A 21,781-nucleotide genomic window follows, 5' to 3' on the forward strand; every position below is an offset into this window, starting at 1 on the left:
CGACTGCCCCGTACATCAGAGTCCCCGCTGCCGAGTGGGGGCAGGAGCACTCCGCCGGTGGCGCGCGCTCGCCCCCTAGCTCCCAACGCGTGACCAACGTAGCCCTACGTCGGTTCTCACAGGAGGGCGGCCCTGCTGCACTATATATGCGGTGGGCCGTCCGGAAGCGGTTAAAGTAATTTAGAAAAAAAAAAATTCCTTAACCGCTTGCCAACTGGCCGCCATAGTTTTACTGCGGCAAGTCGGCTCTGTCCTGGGAAATTACTTACCTGTGCACAGGGGAAGCTAATTATTATTATTATTATTATTATTATACAGGATTTATATAGCGCCAACAGTTTGCGCAGCGCTTTACAATATGAGGGAAGACAATACAGTTACACTACAGTTCAAAACAGGAGGAACTAGAGGGCCCTGCTCGTTAGAGTTTACAGCAGAGATTGCCGCCGGGCAACCGCGATCCCTCCCTGCGGAGACAGAACAGCGGTCTGCTGTTGTAAACACAGCAGACCGCTGTTCTGTCAGTTATGAACACAGGGATCCTCCTATTTTTTAGGAACACAGGTCCCTGTGTTCATGCAGCAAGCCCATCCCCCACACAGTTAGAAAGCAACCCCTAGAGACACATTTAACCCTTTGATTGCCCCTGGTGGTAACCCCTTCCCTGCCAGTGTCATTAGTAACAGTGCATATTTTTAGCCAAATATAAATAGGTGACTCTCGCGCATTAAATAAATTATGTATAAACTGTGTATGCCTTGTTTTTCTCCCCCCAGGGTTTAGTAGAGAAGTAGAGAACTATTCACATTTAGACTTTAAATTGTCCTAATGGCTCCAGATCATCAGTGAAGAAGATCTGAGGACATCCTACGTTGATGACGAAAACGCGTCATTTTGGATCGCATGTAGGACACGTGACAGGTAGTTGGAAGCACCTCACTGGAATGCACGTGAAAGCCGGCGTCTCCTAGCTTCCCTACCCGAGTGCACACGATTCAGGGTGCACTACTCGTGTTGCCTATTCAACATATATTTGTAACGCTCCTGCGTTTTTTGTTAGTGAATGGATTTGCAGCTGCAGAATTATTACACTCAGTAGTCATGTAGAGAATGTGTTGAACAACATATCCAACTCTCAGGACTTCATCACCGTGCACAGCCTGTTTATGCAAATATACATACACTCAATATGATGTTCCTGGAGTGATAGAATGTATATGATAGTATAGAGGTGAGAGACAGGCGATAGAATGGTGAGCACTTAGTAGTAGTATTCAGGAGAGTGGTAGGTGATGATAGTATGCAGATAGGTTTAGCAATCATGTATAGTAACAGATGGTAGGGGACAGCAGGTGAAGTATACAAGAGAGAGTAACCTAGTGCAATGGTAGATGATGGTAGTCCCAAGAGCTAGCAATCTATGCAGATGATAGAAATAGCTTAGATAGTAATAGTCTTTTAGTATGCAGTAGATGATAGTGAAAGTTAGGTTTAGGAAGGAATCCCCTGCGGGGTACTTATCACTAGATGGGTTAGTAGTAGCAAGGTCCAAGAGTAGTGGAGTTATCCGGTAGCGAGATACGGGATCGGTAGCGAGGTTCCGGTCTTGTTCAGGCAAAGGGAATAGCTTGAAGCTCCGGCAGCATAGGACAAGACAAGACAACATGCGGTTTGAACGAGCAATGAGTGAGAGAAAGCCGGCGATTGAAATAGCCGCTCATAGCGGCGCTCAGCGATGATGTCATTGCCCTTAAAGGTGTATGCGTTCCATTTGGATAGCAAGATGGGACGCAATATTAAGAGAGAAATGTGGAAATAAGGGTACCAGAGGTACCAGAACATTACAGTACCCCCCCCTTAAGGCCGGCTCCGGAAGGCCTCTAGAACTGTTTTTTCCGGGTATTTCGAGTGGAAATTGCGAATCAGTCTAGGGGCATGTATATCGGAGGTATCCAGCCAGGTGTCGTCTTGGGGCCCATAGTTCTTCCATCGTACTAGATATTGGAGTCTTCTTCTATGGATACGAGAATCCAGAATCTCCTTTATCTCAAATTCTTCTCCGCCTTCAACTCGTACAGGAGGTGGAGGTGAGATGGTAGGCCTTATTCCTTGGTTAGGAACATGGGGCTTTAGTAGCGACACATGGAAGATGGGATGTATCTTGAGGTCTGTTGGTAATGTGAGTTGTACTGCAGCTTTTCCAATAAGCTTCTTTATTGGGAAAGGTCCCAGGAATAGAGGTCCAAGTTTTTTACTAGGGATCTTTAATCTCAAATTTTTTGTAGAAAGCCAAACAAGATCCTCAATGGCATATTGGGGAGAGGGTTTTCTACGAAGGTCGTAGTACCTCTTTTGTTGGCTATGGGCATGTGAGATGATGGTGTTGAGTAAACCCAGGGAATCCTTTATTTGTGTAAGATAATCAGAGGCCACTGGATTACTTGATGGCAAGATACATGGTGGAAGAAGTGTGGGATGAAACCCATAGTTTAAGTAGAATGGACTTTGTTTAGTAGTGCTGTGGGTCGCGTTGTTATAGGCGAATTCCGCCAGCGGGAGGAGGTCCACCCAATCGTCCTGTAGATATGAAGTATAGCAACGTAGATATTGCTCAATGCACTGGTTGACTCTTTCTGTCTGTCCGTTGGTCTGAGGGTGTTAAGGAGAAGTAAGTTTTCGCTCTATTCGTAGTATCTGACATAGAGCTTGCCAAAACTTTGAGATAAACTGTGAACCACGGTCAGACAGAAGTGTTTTTGGAATACCATGTAACTTAAAGACATGTTTCACGAGTAATTCCGCTGTTTGCTTGGATGAAGGTAGTCTTCGGATGGGAATGAAATGTGCCATCTTGGTCAGATGGTCCACTGACACTAAAATGGTGTTGAATCCTTTGGAAGGTGGTAGTTCTACTATAAAGTCTAAGGACACCACTTCCCATGGAACCTGGGGTATTGGTAAACTACAAAGTAGACCCAATGGTTTTGTAGTGTCAATTTTGGACCTTGCACAGATGTCACAAGAAGAAACAAACTTTTGTATGGTCGTCTTCATGTCAGGCCACCAAAATTGCCTAGTAAGTAAATTGAATGTTTTAGTCATACCCATATGTCCAGCCAGGGGTACATCATGCGACAATTCCAAGATCTTGGTTCGCATAGTAGGGGGTATGTATAGTTTATCGTTGTAATAGAGGAAGCCTTCTGCATCAGCATTTAGTTGTGGTGGAGGTGAATCCAGTCCTATGCTGTGCAAAATCTCTTCCTTCAGGGAACGGACAACACCGACAATACGTTCATAGGGTATTATAGGAACTGAGGGAACCTCGGCGTAGCTATCTTCGGTTAATCGTGAAAGCGCATCCGCTTTTTTATTTTTGTCTGCAGGTGTATAGGTCACTAGAAAATTAAATCTCAAAAAAAATAATGACCATCGTACCTGCCGGTGGGAAAGAGTTCTATTAGTCTGAAGGTATTGACGGTTTTTGTGATCTGTATATATAAGGATTGGCAATCGAGTACCCTCAAGTAGGTGTCGCCAATTCTCTAATGCCAGTTTTATGGCTAGTAACTCTTTTTCACCCACTGGGTAATTCACCTCGGGGCTGCTTAGTGACCTTGAGAAGAAAGCAACTGGGTGAAGTGGTAAAGTGTTTGTTGGTCGTTGTGAGAGAACTGCTCCTACTGCCATATTTGACGCATCTACCTCCAAGATATATTGAAGGGATGGGTCTGGATGGCGTAGTATGGGAGCAGAAGTAAAACTTGATTTCAACAAGCAGAAAGCTCCATTTGCTTCTTCTGACCATTTGAATTGTTTTTTTGTACTTGTGAGTTGTGTGAGAGGTCTCACAATAGCAGAGAAGTTCTTGATGAACTTTCTATAGTAGTTAGAGAATCCGAGGAATCTTTGTAATGCTTTGCGAGATGTTGGCACAGGCCAATCTAGAATACAGGATATTTTGCTCATGTCCATTTTTATTCCATTTTTGGATATAATGTATCCTAGGAATAGTACTTCCTCTTTATGAAATAAATATTTTTTTGATTTAACATATAAGTTATGTGCAAGTAGTCTTGACAACACAAGTCTTACATGTTTTATGTGTTCAGATAAGGAATGAGAATAAATAAGTATATCGTCCAGATATACTACAACACAAACATCAAGCAAGTCTCTGAATATGTCATTTATAAATCGTTGGAAGGCTGCGGGAGCATTACACAACCCAAATGGCATCACGAGGTACTCGAACAGTCCGTATCTGGTTCTGAATGCTGTCTTCCATTCATCCCCCTCACGGATTCAAATTAAGTTGTATGCCCCTTTTAGGTCCAATTTCGAAAAGTAGGAAGCTCCGCGCACCTGTTCTATAAGTTCAGGAATAAGCGGTAAAGGATAACGATCCTTTATTGTAATGGTATTTAATTGTCTGAAATCAATAATAGGCCTGAGACTTGAATCCTTATTGCGGACAAAGAAGAGTCCAGCAGCAGTGGAGGAAGTAGAAGGTCTGATGAATCCTTTCGCCAAATTTTCATCCAAGTATTCCTTGAGATGAGAGAGTTCATCCTGTGAAAGAGCATAAACGTGACCGAAAGGCAATTTGCTATTAGGGAGTAGATCGATACAACAATCATAGTCCCTATGGGGAGGCAACACTTGAGCGTTTTTCTCAAGGAAGACTTCCGACAAATCCTGATAACATATTGGTATAATCTCATCCGACACCACAGACAGGATCCTTCCATATGATGAGAGATTACACGTAGTTTCGCAGTAGTGAGAAGAGAAGGTTAGAGTTCTTGTTTTCCAATCGATGATTGGTTGATGTATGTGTAACCAGGGAAGTCCCAAAATAATGGGAAAATGTGGTGAGGTCAGTACATCAAAAGTGGTGGTCTCCACATGAGACTTGTCAGCAGTGACAAGGAGTGCCTGTGTCTGATTGGTGATGGGACCAGAGGATAACGGAATACCGTTAATGAAACTAACAGAGACAGGTTTAAGTTTTGAAATAATAGGTATTTTATTTAAGGTAACAAAACAAGTATCAATGTAGTTTCCACAAGATCCTGTGTCGATCATAGCCTTGGTGGTGATCCTAGTTTGGTCCCACTGTAATGTCAAATGAATAAAAAGATAAGGATTAGAAAAGGAAGTTGTTAGTCCCCCTAGCAAGACATTTGAACACTCACCCTCTTTTTTGCGGACAAGGGGACAGCCGCTTATCAAATGATCCGGGGATGCGCAGTACATGCAGAGATGTTTGGTTTTCCTCCTGGCACGTTCGGAAAAGGTCAAAGGTGGGCGTATCATTCCTACCTCCATAGGAGTAGGGTCAACAGGCGACATCCGAGAAGGACTGGACAATGGCAATCCCATCTTCTCAGCCTTTCTTTCTCGCAGTCGTCTATCAATATTGATACTGGTCTGTATTAGGCCATCCAAGGTGTCAGGTAAATCCGCTCGGGCGAGCTCGTCTTTAACGGCTTCTGATAGGCCGAGTCTGAACTGCGTTCGCAAGGATGTGTCATTCCACCCTGAATTAAGGGACCATCTCTTGAAATCTGCCACGAAGTCTTCAACAGGTCTCCTTCCTTGTTTTAAAGCCCTCAATTGGGTATCAGCAGTACTCTGCCTATTGGGGTCTTCATATAAACTAGCGAGTTGCGCTAGGAATAAAGGATAGGAGTTAAGGAGTGGGTCATCTTTCTCAAAGAGAGAGTCTGCCCAGGCCCGGGGATCACCCGTCAGATAGGAAATAGTGGTACAGACTTTGATTTGGTCAGTAGGGTAGGTATGAGGTTTCAACAAGAAAAGCAATCGACATGCGTTTTTAAATTCACGAAATTTACTCCGATCACCAGTAAACACTAGAGGAGGGTTTATCTTAGGCTCACGGGGCTGAGCAGCAGAGAGCTGTGCAAGACGGCCAACCTGCTGTCTTAAAGCCTGATTTTCGTTTTTTACCTCTGTAAGAGCAAGTATCAATGCATCTACTTGTTGTTTTAATTGCATTACCTGAGTGGGTAATTCTGCTGAATCCATATTTTTTCTGGCTCGTTCAATCTGTAACGCTCCTGCGTTTTTTGTTAGTGAATGGATTTGCAGCTGCAGAATTATTACACTCAGTAGTCATGTAGAGAATGTGTTGAACAACATATCCAACTCTCAGGACTTCATCACCGTGCACAGCCTGTTTATGCAAATATACATACACTCAATATGATGTTCCTGGAGTGATAGAATGTATATGATAGTATAGAGGTGAGAGACAGGCGATAGAATGGTGAGCACTTAGTAGTAGTATTCAGGAGAGTGGTAGGTGATGATAGTATGCAGATAGGTTTAGCAATCATGTATAGTAACAGATGGTAGGGGACAGCAGGTGAAGTATACAAGAGAGAGTAACCTAGTGCAATGGTAGATGATGGTAGTCCCAAGAGCTAGCAATCTATGCAGATGATATAAATAGCTTAGATAGTAATAGTCTTTTAGTATGCAGTAGGTGATAGTGAAAGTTAGGTTTAGGAAGGAATCCCCTGCGGGGTACTTATCACTAGATGGGTTAGTAGTAGCAAGGTCCAAGAGTAGTGGAGTGATCCGGTAGCGAGATACGGGATCGGTAGCGAGGTTCCGGTCTTGTTCAGGCAAAGGGAATAGCTTGAAGCTCCGGCAGCATAGGACAAGACAAGACAACATGCGGTTTGAACGAGCAATGAGTGAGAGAAAGCCGGCGATTGAAATAGCCGCTCATAGCGGCGCTCTGCGATGATGTCATTGTGTGAAGGTGTATGCGTCAAGGTGTATGCGTTCCATTTGGATAGCAAGATGGGACGCAATATTAAGAGAGAAATGTGGAAATAAGGGTACCAGAGGTACCAGAACATTACAATATTGTTTTATCATTTGCATGGTCTGTCACCTCTGGCATGTGTTTTTATGAGTGACCCTTATTATTTGGAATTTTTTAATAAAAGTTTACATTTTTAATGGACTTCACTATGAGGCTTCCTTTTATTTTTGGCATTTGATACCACACGGAGTCTGCATCCAGGGGTTATACAGGAGGAACCACAACCAGGAACTGCGGGTGGATTGAGGAGAACGCAGACATTGTCTGTAGGAGGATATCTTCTCTGAGCCTGTCTGATCCCCCTCGCCGTCTTCTGACACACTCCCCGAGCACAGTGGTGGTCCCTTGATCTTCACTCCCAGCACCACCCTTTTGAGAACGGTTCCCGGGTCCTATGGATCTACAGCCCTGCATGCCAATATCTGCATACCAATATCCAGTATAGGTGTACCTATGACTGGGTTTTGTGGACATTAAATAATTGCTGTCTTAAACAGGGACATTATTATCACCTTTTCTTGCTTGTCATCTATTGGAAAAGTGTCAATATGTGTGTGGGTTTCCACTACTGCCTATTTATTTAACCGCTTGCCGACCACCCACAGTATATTTACTGCGGCAGTCAGCCCCTCCTGGGCAAAGCGACGTAGTACTACGTTGCTCGCCCAGGAGCCTGCAGGGGGTGGGCGCGCGCAGCCGGAGACGCGCTCCCGCCCCCGCTCGTTCACGGGCATCCCCGCGCGAGTGACCGGCGGCTCCGATGTCCGCCGGCCACTCGCGATCTCCCGCTGGAGAGGGAGAAAGGCAGACGGCTGATGTAAACAAAGCCGCCTGTTCTCCCTGGTGTAGCTGCAGAGATCATACGGTCCTGCTATGTAGGATCGTATGTCTCTGTGGTTGCATCTCAAGCCACGCCCCTTTACAGTTAGAATCACACCCCTAGGGACACACTTAACCCCTTGATCACTAATAAAGTTAACCCTTCCCTGACAGTGTCATTTTTACAGTAACAGTGCATATGTATAGCACTGATTACTGTAGTAATGTCACTGGTACCCCCAAAAGTGTCAAAAATGTTAGTCAGGGGTCCGATCTGTCCGCCGCAATGTCGCAGTCCCGCAAAAAAATCGCAGATCGCTGCCATTACTAGTAAAAATAAATAAATAAATAAAAATGACAGAAATCTTTCCCCTAGTTTGTAGACGTGATACATTTTGCGCAAGCCAATCGATAGACGCTTATTGGGATTTTATTTTACCAAAAATATGTAGCAGAATACAAATTGACCTAAAATGATGGAACAATTTGATTTAAAAATTTTTTTATTGGGAATGTTTTATAGCAGGAAGTAAAAGAAAATATATATTTTTTTCAGAATTGTCGCTGTTTTTTGTTTATAGGGCAAAAAAAAAAAAATCGCACAGGTGATCAAATACCACCAAAAGAAAGCTCTATTTGTGGGGAAATAAGGACATCAATTTTTTTGGGTACAGCATCACACGACCGTGCAATTGTCAGTTAAAGTAACACAGTGCCGTATTGCAAAATATTATCTGATTATTAAGGAGATAAATCCTTCTGGTCCAGAAGTGGTTAAAGTGTTGCATTAAGATAAAAAACCTTGAGTGTTCAGCAGCCTCCCTAATACTTACCTGAGCCCCATCTCTATCCAGCGATGTCCACGAGTGTCTCAGCCTTCCAACACTCTCTCTCCTGCTTGGCTGAGACGCAGCAGCTGGAGTCAACGCATCAAACTTAGTTAGCCAATCAGGAGAGGGAGGGGCGGGGCTAAACAGTAGTTCTGTGTCTGAATCGATACACAGAGCTTCAGCTCGGCTCGGGTGCCCCCATAGCAAGCTGCTTGCAGGGGGAGGGAGGGGCCAGGAGCGCTAGTCAAGGGACCCGAGAAGAGGAGGATCTGGGCTGCTCCGTGCAAAACCAACTGCACAGAGGAGGGAAGTATAATATGTTTGTTATTTTAATAGAAAAAAAAAAGAGACTTTACAATCAGCTTTCTTACAGCCATACCAAATAGTCCCCATAATTTGCCTATTATGTTTGTTTTCTCATCATCAGCTCCATCTACTGGCTATAATGCTCTATTATCCTGTAATACCTCAATCTTGAAAATATCACATCATGGCCAATAGATGGAGCTAGCAATTATAAGACTAAACATTTTTGTCAATATATAGGGATTATTTGTGACTTACTTCCTCTGTGCAGTTGGTATTGCACAGAGCAGCCCAAAGCCTCCTCTTCTCGGGTCCCACTTCGAGCTCCTGGCCCCTCCCTCCTGTTGAGTGCCCCCACAGCAAGCAGCTTACTTTTTTAATTCTATTTTTTTACTATTTTATTTTTTATTCAATTATTATTCTATAAAGCATCCTAAGTAAGACAAAATAGAATAGAATAATACATAATAAAATAAAAGCATCCTAAGTAGGGATCATCATCCTATTTAACTTTTATATCTTACTGTTATTATTATAATAGATTTCCATTAAATATTCAAGTTAATTTCAAATCGATTTGAAAATAACAAACTTAAAAAACGAATCTGAATATACGAAACAAATTCCTAAAACAAACCATTCTAACATAATAAATTTGAGGAAACTAACTAACTACTTAATGCAGGAATCCAAAACGAAACATATTTTTTTTTGTTGTGCACATCTCTCTAATGTGAAATATTTTCTTTCCAGTATTGTGAAACAAAGATCCTCATTTGTATCCATTGTATGGATAGTAATCTGTATTACAGACAAGAGACAATGTAAAGAATTGGATCACCTCGTAAAGCTTCAGTCGCCTTGTCCTTGCCGCTGTACATTTTCTTGACATTACTTATCCTGTATGAAGGGACAAGATGATAATTTAGAGGAAATTACATAAAACAGAACTAGGACATGTTCTATGACCTGATCAAAAAGTTCATAATTTACATCAAACATTCTCAACCAGGGTTCCTCCAGAGTGTTGTAGGGGTTTCTGAAGCTGTGGCTGGTCAACCTCACAACTGATGGTGCCTGCATAGTTTCAGGGCCAACATAATTCTACAGAGCTAGCGCCTAATACTACAAATCATCATTTAGATCAACTAATCGAAACCAAGGTTCCTCCAGAGGTTTCTAGGGGTTCCTGAAGCTGTGGCTGGTCAACCTCACAACTGATGGTGCCTGCATAGTTCCAGGGCCAACACCACTCTACAGAGCTGGCGCCTAATACTAAAAATCCTTATTTACATCAACTAATCGAAACCAAGGTTCATCCAGAGGTTTCTATGGGTTCCTGAAGCTGTGGCTGGTCAACCTCACAACTGATGGTGCCTGCATAGTTCCATGGCCAACATTACTCTACGGAGCAAGTGCCTGATACTAAAAATTATCATTTAGATCAACTAATCGAAACCGAGGTTCCTCCAAAGGTTTCTAGAGGTTCCTGAAGCTGTGGCTGGTCAACCTCACAACTGATGGTGCCTGCATAGTTCCTGGGCCAATACCACTCTACAGAGCTGGCGCCTAATACTAAAAATCCTTATTTAGATCAACTAATCGAAACCAAGGTTCCTCCAGAGGTTTCTATGGGTTCCTGAAGCTGTGGCTGGTCAACCTCACAACTGATGGTGCCTACATAGTTCCAGGGCCAACATAATTCTACAGAGCTAGCGCCTGATACTAAAAATCATCATTTAGATCAACTTATCGAAACCAAGGTTCCTCCAGAGGTTTCTAGAGGATCCTGAAGCTGTGGCTGGTCAACCTCACAACTGATGGTGCCTGCATAGTTCCATGGCCAACATAATTCTACAGAGCAAGCGCCTGATACTAAAAATCATCATTTAGATCAACTAATTGAAACCAAGGTTCCTCCAGAGGTTTCTAGAGGTTCCTTGAGCAGTCGTTGGCTGACCTCCCAACTGATGGTACCTGCTTGGTTCCAGAGCCAACACCACTCAACAGAGAAAGTGCCATGACACCAATTATCTTTTTAGCAGATTGTATTGAAAGCATTCTGACCACCAATGATGGCATTCTTTCCAAGCACTACCAAAAAAATTATTTTAGCCGGGGTTCTCTGAGACCTAAAAAAAATAAACTCAAGGGTTCCTCTGGAGTAAAAGGTTGAGAAAGCCACTTCACATGAATCAAAGACAGAATAAAGGCTCACTGGACTTTTAGGAGACAAACCACCAGCATTAAAAAAATATGAATTTATTACATAGCTAAATATACATATAAAATCAGATCATGAAAAAAACATTCATCAGTAGAAACAGAGCCAAAAAATGAAATGTAAATTCATACAAAATGTAGCTTCATCTTATTCCTGACATTCTGTGCTATATCAATACCAATATTCTGTGCTGTGACAATCTCAATGTGTTTCGTGAAATCTGTAGTTCTTCAGGAGTAACACAGATATGAGTAGTTGATGACGTAATCAAGGTCTTCTCATGTAACCAACAGATGGTCTACTACATCCAGTCAATTGTTCCAATGGTTAATGTGATTAACGTGGTGATGGAGAGCACCCCCCCTCTTTAGGGTGCAACTCTTCCCCCCATTAGTTGGGGAGGGAAGGGGAGTCAAACCATGGACAAACAAACAGAGCCCCCAGATGGAATCCTAGGACTAGGAGACCCTGGAGTCGTCTAGCAGGGATGACCGCACCAATGAAAAATGAATTAACAAAATACTCATTAGCATGGCCAAATTATATTTCTGGCGTAACAAAGGACCTCTACCCCAGTGGCGGCTGGTGCATTGGGGCGCAGGGGCGCCGCCTCCCTATCCATGCACCCGGCCCCCTAATCTACATGCAGGGCGCCGGACACATGGAGTTCAATAGGGCTTAGAGGCTCTAATAGGTTAAGAAAAGGGTGGGCTCGGTGCGCAGAGCACTGCGCCTCGAGCCCACCCAGTTGTGTGACAATAGTGAATGAATATTTGCTATTGTCACACGGATCCTCCTCCTGGCCAATCAGGAAGCGGGTCCTGAGACCCGTTTCCTGAAAGGAGAAGCCATGCCATTGGGCATGGAGGAGGAGGGAGGAGATGTAGAAGAGGGGGAAGGAGCCGAAGCCGCCGCCGCTGCCGCCGCTTGCTGCTGCACATGTCCAGATGTCCAGGCAGGGTGAGTGAGCGGGGGGGGGGGGGCTGCTGTGGTCCTGGTGTGGTCCTGGGGGGTGGTATGGTGTGCAGCCGGGTGTGGTCTGGAGGGGGGGTGTACGGTGCGGTCCGTCTGCCGCCCCCCCCCCCAGCCCATGGAGCACCAGCCGCCACTGCTCTAGCCATGATTAAAATATCACAGCTAAATTACAGGCCTCTGGCCATCAGCAGCAATGAGTGTTTCATGTTTTTACAGACTGCAGAGAGCCTTTTCAGTTAAGAAGAACCTGACCCTTTTGCTTTCCATGGGACAAGGATCTATGAGGCACAACCATTGTGCACCACTGCAAAGTGCAAAGCCCAGCTGTGCTATATATGCAATAGGCAATAATGGCTGCTTCCATGTGCAAATCTATCATATAAAACCATGTTGAAAAGAAAACATGTCCCCTGTGATTGACCCCGATACTCAAGAGGAGTATGTCCATCGTATAAGCTTCCCTTGCCCAGTAACAACACGATCCAAGATCCTGCAGCCCACCCAGTCACTATTTGGGACTCAGCGTAGGGTGGTAAAAAACATAAGAGCTGTTTATTGAAACAAAGGCACAAAGAGATATACACTCTGCGACAATCCCCCCTTCTTTGCATAATGACACAGGGCGGGGTAAACTGTACATCCAGTAACATGAGACACAGGTACATTCAAACTTTTCAACAAATAATTTAATCAATAACTGGGGATGTAGACAGCCTTATCAGCAGAATATCCTTAGGAGAAATTCCTCCTCTATCAACTAATAGCTGACAGTGATAATTACCATGAGCTAATTACCTAGTCACTTAAACCAGCCTAGGTGATGGTGTATGCGGCAAGGCCGCTGCTTCACTTTGCCACTGAGGTGAAGATTTAACTGATGAACTGTACTTTAGGCTTCTCTTCGGGATTTTGCTTGGCACCCCCTTTCTTACTCACTGTGTGTGCTGACAATTGTCCACTGACTTTCCCCGGAGTGGTCCCCTTCCTGGGCAGACCCCTGGCAAGCTCCCTGGTACTCACGGACACTGTTTTTCACAGGGACCTCTGCCACTGTTCCACCGTCAGCTTCTCCTGGACTTCACAGCTCAGCCCCACACCTGCGGTCCACTAGGCCAACCGCCTGTGACCCTTTCCACTCTCACAGGAGTAGAGACAGCCATCACCCTCCTCCTGGGACCTGGCTTCCCACCCAAAGACATCCTGTCACATGTGCCCTTGGCTTTTATGACCAATCCCAGGATGCACCACTGTTGTGCCCTCCTACTGGGACAGCCACAAAAGCCTGTGTGTCACTGGCTGGGTTTCCTCCACTGTTCAACATGCTCCCCTATTGGATACAGTGGGGACACTCCCTCAGACCAAGTGAATGACACCTGGACACATGTAACAGGCCAAACTAGAAATCCTGCTCCCTGATAAGCAGGAAACAATCCAATGCTTTTACCTAGCACCTGACTAGGAGGGTGCTACATGTATGAACTCGATTCCAAAGCAAAACCACTCCAAAGATCCCCAGGCACACACCTCCCAAAGAGTAATGTTCCCATAAAAGTCAGGGCCCATAGTCAGTGGGCAAGAGGCCACCTTGCAGGCCCCTCCAAAAATCCCTGTCCTGGCTGTGTCTGTCACATCCCCCACTACATATCATTGTTAAATATAACTTTAGGGTCCTGTATCAATGAACATTGGACTCTCTATAATTTAAGGTGCTGGACACTGTATGTGTCTTTTATAATGGACAGAAATGGAGGCTTCATTTCGAACATCAATACCTGATTGCTTCTTTTCCCTGTAACTCAATAGGAACTTTTTCCACATAGTCCTCCGAGTCCTCTTCTATGTGCTCTCCTTCTAGCGGTACGGGGGTCATCTTCTTCTTCTTTGACCAGAATGAAGGTCTCAGGCAGAACAGCGGCCCGTGTCTCACTCCGTGTTTATCTGGCATCAATAGAAGTCAAGTCTGGTTAAGGCCATGAGGATAAAATAAAGACAGCTATAGAGTTACTTTTGTAGAGCTTTTAGACCAGCGTGCAGCATATAATTACATTATAACAGTGACATCACAGTGACCAAGACAAGTCAATGCAATAGCTTCCACTTTTATATTTGAGGCTTGGACACAATTGGCATTCCCACCTGGCACATTTTGTTAATGGAACACCTTGATCTGCCATTAAATGATGAGAATAAATATCAGCCATTTGTCATCACCTGGAATAATCTTGTCAAAATAGAGAGTGAGGATGATGTAAAGCACTGAGTCTAGAGTCAGATAGATGATGCTGGAGAGTATGTGGGAGGAGTCATCGCCGATGTCTGAGAAGAAGACCCCTTGAAGGTCATTTTCCATGTGCATGCTCTAAAAACACAAAGAAACCATAATTACAATATAACTAAAAGGCAAAACTTTTTTTTGTCATTCTGGATAGAGTAAAGGAGAGTTATAACCACTGTAACGGATCAACTGGCACCACGACTGGGTACCTCCGTTGACGACTGGGAATGAAAGACAGACAATATGTTAATATCAGCTCAACCACCTGTCTTCCAGACATCGTTAAATATGCTGATGCACTCACCTATTATCTACAATAGGTTCTGTATTTACACCTATTGTTTGTGTATTGTATTGCAGGAGCTCAAGATTGTCCGCCTGCTACCTAATTGGCTCAGGTTGATTGAATCGCTGTCATCTATTAGTTGCTGGGTGAAAATATACTGTTTGTGTTGGTTGTTCTTTAGATATGTTAATTGTATTTCTGTATACAATTTCATCTGCATAGGATAATGTAGTCAGGCAACCCCTGAACTGTTTGTAGTAATTTGATCAGGAGGGGGTCTCATGTGTGTATAAATTGAGTGTGAAACTGTTCAATAAAGGAGAAGGTTCCAAAACTTGTACGAGCTAAGTTGTTGGCTAACTTTGTATGAGGGCGCTTGGGAATATCTATATATGTTTGTGGCAAACACAGCCACTGTATATTGTCCTTCGTGTATGCATTATGTTTATTGCATGTGTATACCTTTAAGAACCAAGTGTTTGTAATGTAATGCTACAGCTCTACTCCCTCCACCCCCCCCCCCTCCTGTTTCTGTGTCTAATTGTGTGGATTCATGACACATAGACAATGGTCTGGACTGGAGACATCTCTCCGCAGGGGGTGTGTATTGAGAGACTGCCTGTTTACCTTTAAGCTCATTAGGTTATCTGTAGCCTGTTTCAATGCACAAATGTTCAGTTTCCATTGGTTGTTCCTTGTCCCCCCCCCTTTGGTAAGGTTAAGGGGAGTTTCCATAACTGTGGGTAAAACTGTATGTCTTGGAATTTATTAAACAGTTTTAAGCTCTGCATGTTGAACCCTCAACACCTGTGTGGATTGTCTAGTTCTTAGGAGGAAAGGATGGTATAACGCTACCTGGATTGTTGCATGCTGTACCTGCCTATTTGGGTTATTACCTGTTTTCCTGTCTATCAGGGGAGACCCTGTAGATTAAACTACTTCTCCGCTACAATGTTCATGACTGCAAGGAAGCCATATACTGACGGACGACCACAAGTACAGTGTGAGTCGGCGGTTCCGTTACAACCCCTGTCAGATTTTTTTTTCACCTTCTGTGTCCCATTGTGGATATTTCCTTTCACTTTCTGTCCTATAGCCAAACAATCAGTGAGAAGCTGCAAATTAAGGGAATTCTTTGGGGTCACCAGAAATAGTGTCCACATTGGAAGATTTCCCCTCTATTACATTTCTGGGGACAACCCAAAACGTGAGATTTTCTTTATGTTTCACTTTCAATGAAAATGGTAAACAGGACAAATAGAGAGGTTGACTATCCCTAATGGGGGAACAGACAGCAATATAAACTGACAGGGGTACAAAACTAAAAAAAAAAAGCTTTGCCTTTAGTTATACTTTAATGGACACATCTCACGCCAACAATACGAGAGTCCATTCCAAATACACTTTTAAAGTGTTTAAATATACTTTCTGAATGTATTGAACCCAAACCGATGCTTTGTCCGTGCAGTGCAGGTCAACAGGTTCACATTAATGCCTGCCCCTGAAGAACTGTTCCTTCACACCTCCTCGGTTCCATTCAGCTGCCAAATAAAGAAGCTCAATAGGTCCAGGTATAGTTGACCATTCCACTTCCTCCCCCTTCCTGTCACATGACCGTGCTGGTGCTTGGTGATTGGCACCTGACTGGTGGGGTGATATTCCTCAGCCCTGTGTAAGCTCCAAAAACAGTTCCCAATAATAAATGATTACCTCCACTATCCCGACGGCAAAGGAGAAGGGGTGGAAAATGCTCAGAAAAACTTCCAGAGATTTGGGTATGGCATTCATCAGTGGTAGGAGGCCCAGTGCGGCTAGGAAGAGAGTGATGAAAAAGCCCAGAATCGCTGTTAGGCGGTGCTTCCTGAAGATGGCGCTCAGCATGCAGTTAAAGCAGACCTGTGGTGGTTGGAAGGTAAAAGATTAATCAGTGAGGTTGGATTCAGTTCAATAAAAGAGGAACATTGCCTCCATAAACCTCCTGTCTATAATGCCCCTATGTGGTAAGGAACCCTTATGAAACCTTTGTGATGTAAACTCCAACTAGATAACATGGAATTTGCTCTGTGTATTGTGCATCATAAGTCATTTCTAAAATTCCTTTTTCATCCTTTGTTCCAATCCTAGCCCTGGACACCTCCAGCCACTTCCTGTGTACATGTACTCCAAGGATAGTGGTGTGGCATTTCCCAGGGTGGGTTTCCTGATGGTGGCAACATTTGACCATGCCTGGGTAATGTGTGTTAAAATGGCCACTTGTAGTCTCCACTGGAATCCCTTGTGACAACATAGGAAGACTGAGACAGAGTGTTAGAAAGGTAGAGGTGACCAGCGCTATGGAGTAAAGACCTTAGACAATAGTGAAGGTTTAAGCTGCCAACAACCGAACCCAAAAGGGGTTAAAGTGTGAAATAAATAAAAGGAGGTTGTAACGGCGCTACCTTAAAGTGAATGAGTGCTTTTATAAGTGCCAACTTAAAATGAAGTGCAAATAGAGTAAAACTGTGTCATAAAAATCGTTAATTTAAAATAAAGCGCACTGGTGGCTTGTGGTGTGACAAAGTTAGCTGATTATTAACCTGGGCCCATAAGGTGCGACTTTATAAAGTGCAAGTGTTGTGCTCAATGAGTATGAAACAATGAGTTCCCAAGGTGCATCTATTTCGTGATAGCCGTTAATAACTTCAGCAAATCATATTAAAATACATAAATAAACCAGTGATTATGTATTAAATGCAGTGAACAAACAGTGAACATAAATTATATCCGTGCTGTGCGTGGCGTTTTTATTGCCACTTATGGGAAAAGTAACAAGTTAAATGAAGGAAAAGAAATAAATGAAAATAAAGAAATGGGGTTGCAATTCTTTTGTACATCCACTAGATGTCGCCCCTAAGTATACGACCTGTACTTGAGGAAGAATGGTCAATTGCTTCCGGGGTCCTCCAGTGAGCCGAACTTGGTTTTTAGTACCTCAAATCGGAAGAGAAAGGCCCCATGATGCAGTGTATATTTGTAGCGTGGAAAAGAGAGCAGAAAACTCACGTTTGAGGCTGCCTAGGATCAGCGGTGATGGCCAGGAAGCTTCCGCGTTCCACGGCCCAGGCTCCGAAACCGGAAGTGACGTAATGACGTTACGACTCCGCCCTACGCGTTTCGTCAGAGGACGTCTGCTGGAGCTGCGTCAACGTAACAAGCTTCCGGCCTTTGAATAGCATGTCCATCTCCTGGCAACCAATCGGCCTCCCCCGCCGCCATATTGTTGCGCGCAAACTGAAGCCGGACGGAGGACATGTTGGGCCTCCCTGCAATGCTTCTTCAGATGCCGGAACGGAGGGACAGCTATTTTGTGACATCATTTCCTGACAGCCATTTATCTGATACCATGGTAGGATTAAAACATGACATTTTATTGAAGGTCATTAAAAAAGAGAAAGACTTAAAAATATGCCATAAAAATAACTATAAATATGAAGAAAATCCATACAAAAAATTATTTATAAAAATCGTTCAAAAAAACTTTTGGTGCGGAGTTTTCATTAAAAATATATTAAATTGCACAAAAAGAATTTAGTGGAAAATAAAAATTAAAATTCCATATGCCCGGAGGTTGAGTGCATGTTGTGGCAATAATGGACTGCAAAGGGTGGGTATTCATAACTTGTAAAAAATATTAATTCATTCGAGCGATCTTCAAGGGAATTCGTCCGGTGTTGCAGAATTTCATGATTGAATCAAATGAAAAAATGGGAATGTGTGGGATATAGGTGGAAGAATTATGAAAATAATAATAATAATAAAGAAAGGGAAATGGATCTTTCCGGAATGGGCTTCTCAAAAATAAAGAATACAATAGAAAATCTGTATAAAAGGTTTTTCAAAGGATTATTTTAAAACATTATTTAAAAAAAAAAAAAAATAATGTTTTAAAATAATCCTTTGAAAAACCTTTTATACAATTTTATTTAGGATTAGTTGGTTTTTATATGTTTTAGGTGCATATCTTATCAGTCTTAAACTTTTACACCTGACCATAACCCTCTACATTAAAGAGACAAAATTCCTGATCTATTTTACCATCCAACGCCATTCATTTTACCCAATAATGCCTAGAGGCCTTCTCATCCAGCATCACTAAGAATATTGTGTTTTTATACCCAGACAATTCACATTGTTTTCATACTTCATGTCCGCATAGTTTTACACGGCATCCGAGTATACTATCCGCTAAGCCTAACACAACCTTACAAAACCCTTTTTTTCACATCTCCAAAGTTTGGGTTAACCCACTTCATATGCATGTGTTTTTTACAGCATAATTTTTTAAAAACACCACAAAACCATTTATCCATCAGGGGTAAATTATAAGACCTTCTCATCCACCATCTCAAAACAAAGAGCTGTTCATACCCTATTTCAGATTGTAATATCTTTGGGGGGCTCTGGCAGCCCCTCCTAAACACAACAGGAATGAACGACTGTTCAGATAGATTCTCTATATTTGAGAAGCCCATTCCGGAAAGATCCATTTCCCTTTCTTTATTATTATTATTATTATTTTCATAATTCTTCCACCTATATCCCACACATTCCCATTTTTTCATTTGATTCAATCATGAAATTCTGCAACACCGGACGAATTCCCTTGAAGATCGCTCGAATGAATTAATATTTTTTACAAGTTATGAATACCCACCCTTTGCAGTCCATTATTGCCACAACATGCACTCAACCTCCGGGCATATGGAATTTTAATTTTTATTTTTCACTAAATTCTTTTTGTGCAATTTAATATATTTTTAATGAAAACTCCGCACCAAAAGTTTTTTTGAACGATTTTTATAAATAATTTTTTGTATGGATTTTCTTCATATTTATAGTTATTTTTATGGCATATTTTTAAGTCTTTCTCTTTTTTAATGACCTTCAATAAAATGTCATGTTTTAATCCTACCATGGTATCAGATAAATGGCTGTCAGGAAATGATGTCACAAAATAGCTGTCCCTCCGTTCCGGCATCTGAAGAGGCATTGCAGGGAGGCCCAACATGTCCTCCGTCCGGCTTCAGTTTGCGCGCACCAATATGGCGGCGGGGGAGGCCGATTGGTTGCCAGGAGACGGACATGCTATTTAAAGGCCGGAAGCTTGTTACGTTGACGCAGCTCCAGCAGACGTCCTCTGACGAAACGCGTAGGGCGGAGTCGTAACGTCATTACGTCACTTCTGGTTTCGGAGCCTGGGCCGTGGAACGCGGAAGCTTCCTGGCCATCACCGCTGATCCTAGGCAGCCTCAAACGTGAGTTTTCTGCTCTCTTTTCCACGCTACAAATATACACTGCATCATGGGGCCTTTCTCTTCCGATTTGAGGTACTAAAAGCCAAGTTCGGCTCACTGGAGGACCCCGGAAGCAATTGACCATTCTTCCTCAAGTACAGGTCGTATACTTAGGGGCGACATCTAGTGGATGTACAAAAGAATTGCAACCCCATTTCTTTATTTTCATTTATTTCTTTTCCTTCATTTAACTTGTTACTTTTCCCATAAGTGGCAATAAAAACGCCACGCACAGCACGGATATAATTTATGTTCACTGTTTTTTATGCATTTAATACATAATCACTGGTTTATTTATGTATTTTAATATGATTTGCTGAAGTTATTAACGGCTATCACGAAATAAATGCACCTTGGGAACTCATTGTTTCATACTCATTGAGCACAGCACTTGCACTTTATAAAGTCGCACCTTATGGGCCCAGGTTAATAATCAGCTAACTGTGTCACACCACAAGCCACCAGTGCACTTTATTTTAAATTAACGATTTTTATGACACAGTTTTACTCTATTTGCACTTCATTTTAAGTTGGCACTTATAAAAGCACTCATTCACTTTAAGGTAGCGCCGTTACAACCTCCTTTTATTTATTTCACACTTTAACCCCTTTTGGGTTCGGTTGTTGGCAGCTTACACCTTCACTATTGTCTAAGGTCTTTACTCCATAGCGCTGGTGTAATGTTCCGGTACCTTTGGTACCCTAAATTACACTTTCCACAAGTGTATGCGCCCTACCATTTACTTTTGGAAAGGTGCGCATACACCTTTAAGACTGGAGCTGTCATCACTCAGCGCCGGACTAGATGGCTATTTAAGGCGTCGGCTCTCACTCACATGTGTTCTTTCAAACACCCTTACTTCGATGCAAACCTTGCTTGAAGCTTCCATGCTTGCAAGCTTACTTCGCTGACAGAACCTATCTGCGCTGATCCCTTTGTCCTGCTACTGGATTATCCGCATCTCCTGAACCACCCTTCGGCTATCGCTAATAGTGCTAAGTATCCCGCAAGGGAATTCTCTATAAACTTATACTAAGCTTACACTGTTTAGCTCTGCATAGTAAGGACTGTTTATCACATCTGCATAAACTGGATTGCTAGCTCTTGAGACTACTGCTACTTTCTGCACTGGGTTGATCTCTTTTGTATGTCCACCTGCTATGCTATCATCTGCTATCATACAACATTGCTAAACCTTCCTGCATCCATCTGCTACTGTCTCACCTTCAGTGTCTATCATCTATCACCTCCACTCTACCTATCCCTCAGACCTTCATCATTGTGTTTCCACATGCATAGAGTCATTCTAGGAACCAGCTTGCTAATTGTGTGTATTTACTGGCTGAAATAAGACCTTCCACACATGATGAGTCATTGAGAGTTGGGATTGGTATCTCAGCATATCTCTTACATGACTACTGACGTGGATATTATTTCTGCAGCTGAAAATCCACACCATATAAGAAACGCAGGAGCGTTACAGATTGAAAGAACCTCAAAATGGATTCAGCAGAAATAACCACTCAGGTGACACAATTAAAACAGCAAGTATCTGCGTTAATACACGCACTTGCTGAATTAAAAGAAGACAATCAGGCTCTGTCGCAGCAGGTAATTAGACTGACACAACTTACCTCTGCTCAGTCCCCTGAACCCAAGATAAATCCCCCTTTGGTATTTACAGGCGATCGCAAAAAATTTCGCGAATTTAAAAACGCATGTGAGTTACTTTTTTTGCTAAAACCTCGTACCTACCTTACTGATCACATTAAGGTCTATACTATTATTTCTTACTTATCAAGCGATCCTCGAGCCTGGGCAGATTCTCTTTTTGAGAAAAACGACCAGCTTCTCAACTCCTATGCCTTGTTCC

The 21,781-nt window shown here is 42.9% G+C and overlaps 1 protein-coding gene across 1 annotated transcript in view; it reads right to left on the minus strand.

The window, feature by feature from the left end:
- The window catches only part of LOC309567501 (ABC-type organic anion transporter ABCA8-like), a 134,635-nt gene that overhangs the window by 67,272 nt on the left and 45,582 nt on the right, over positions 1 to 21,781 (minus strand). Inside the window, exons 8-11 of the mRNA XM_082272887.1 lie at positions 16,285 to 16,470; positions 14,225 to 14,372; positions 13,786 to 13,951; positions 9,656 to 9,714 (exon numbers count right to left, since the gene is read on the minus strand). Of these exons, the coding sequence (XP_082129013.1) occupies positions 9,656 to 9,714; positions 13,786 to 13,951; positions 14,225 to 14,372; positions 16,285 to 16,470 (559 nt within the window). The remainder of the gene's footprint in view (positions 1 to 9,655; positions 9,715 to 13,785; positions 13,952 to 14,224; positions 14,373 to 16,284; positions 16,471 to 21,781) is intronic.

The sequence above is a fragment of the Pelophylax lessonae genome, assembly GCF_965119305.1.
Source record: "Pelophylax lessonae genome assembly, chromosome: 11".
Classification (NCBI taxonomy): Eukaryota; Metazoa; Chordata; class Amphibia; order Anura; family Ranidae; genus Pelophylax; species Pelophylax lessonae.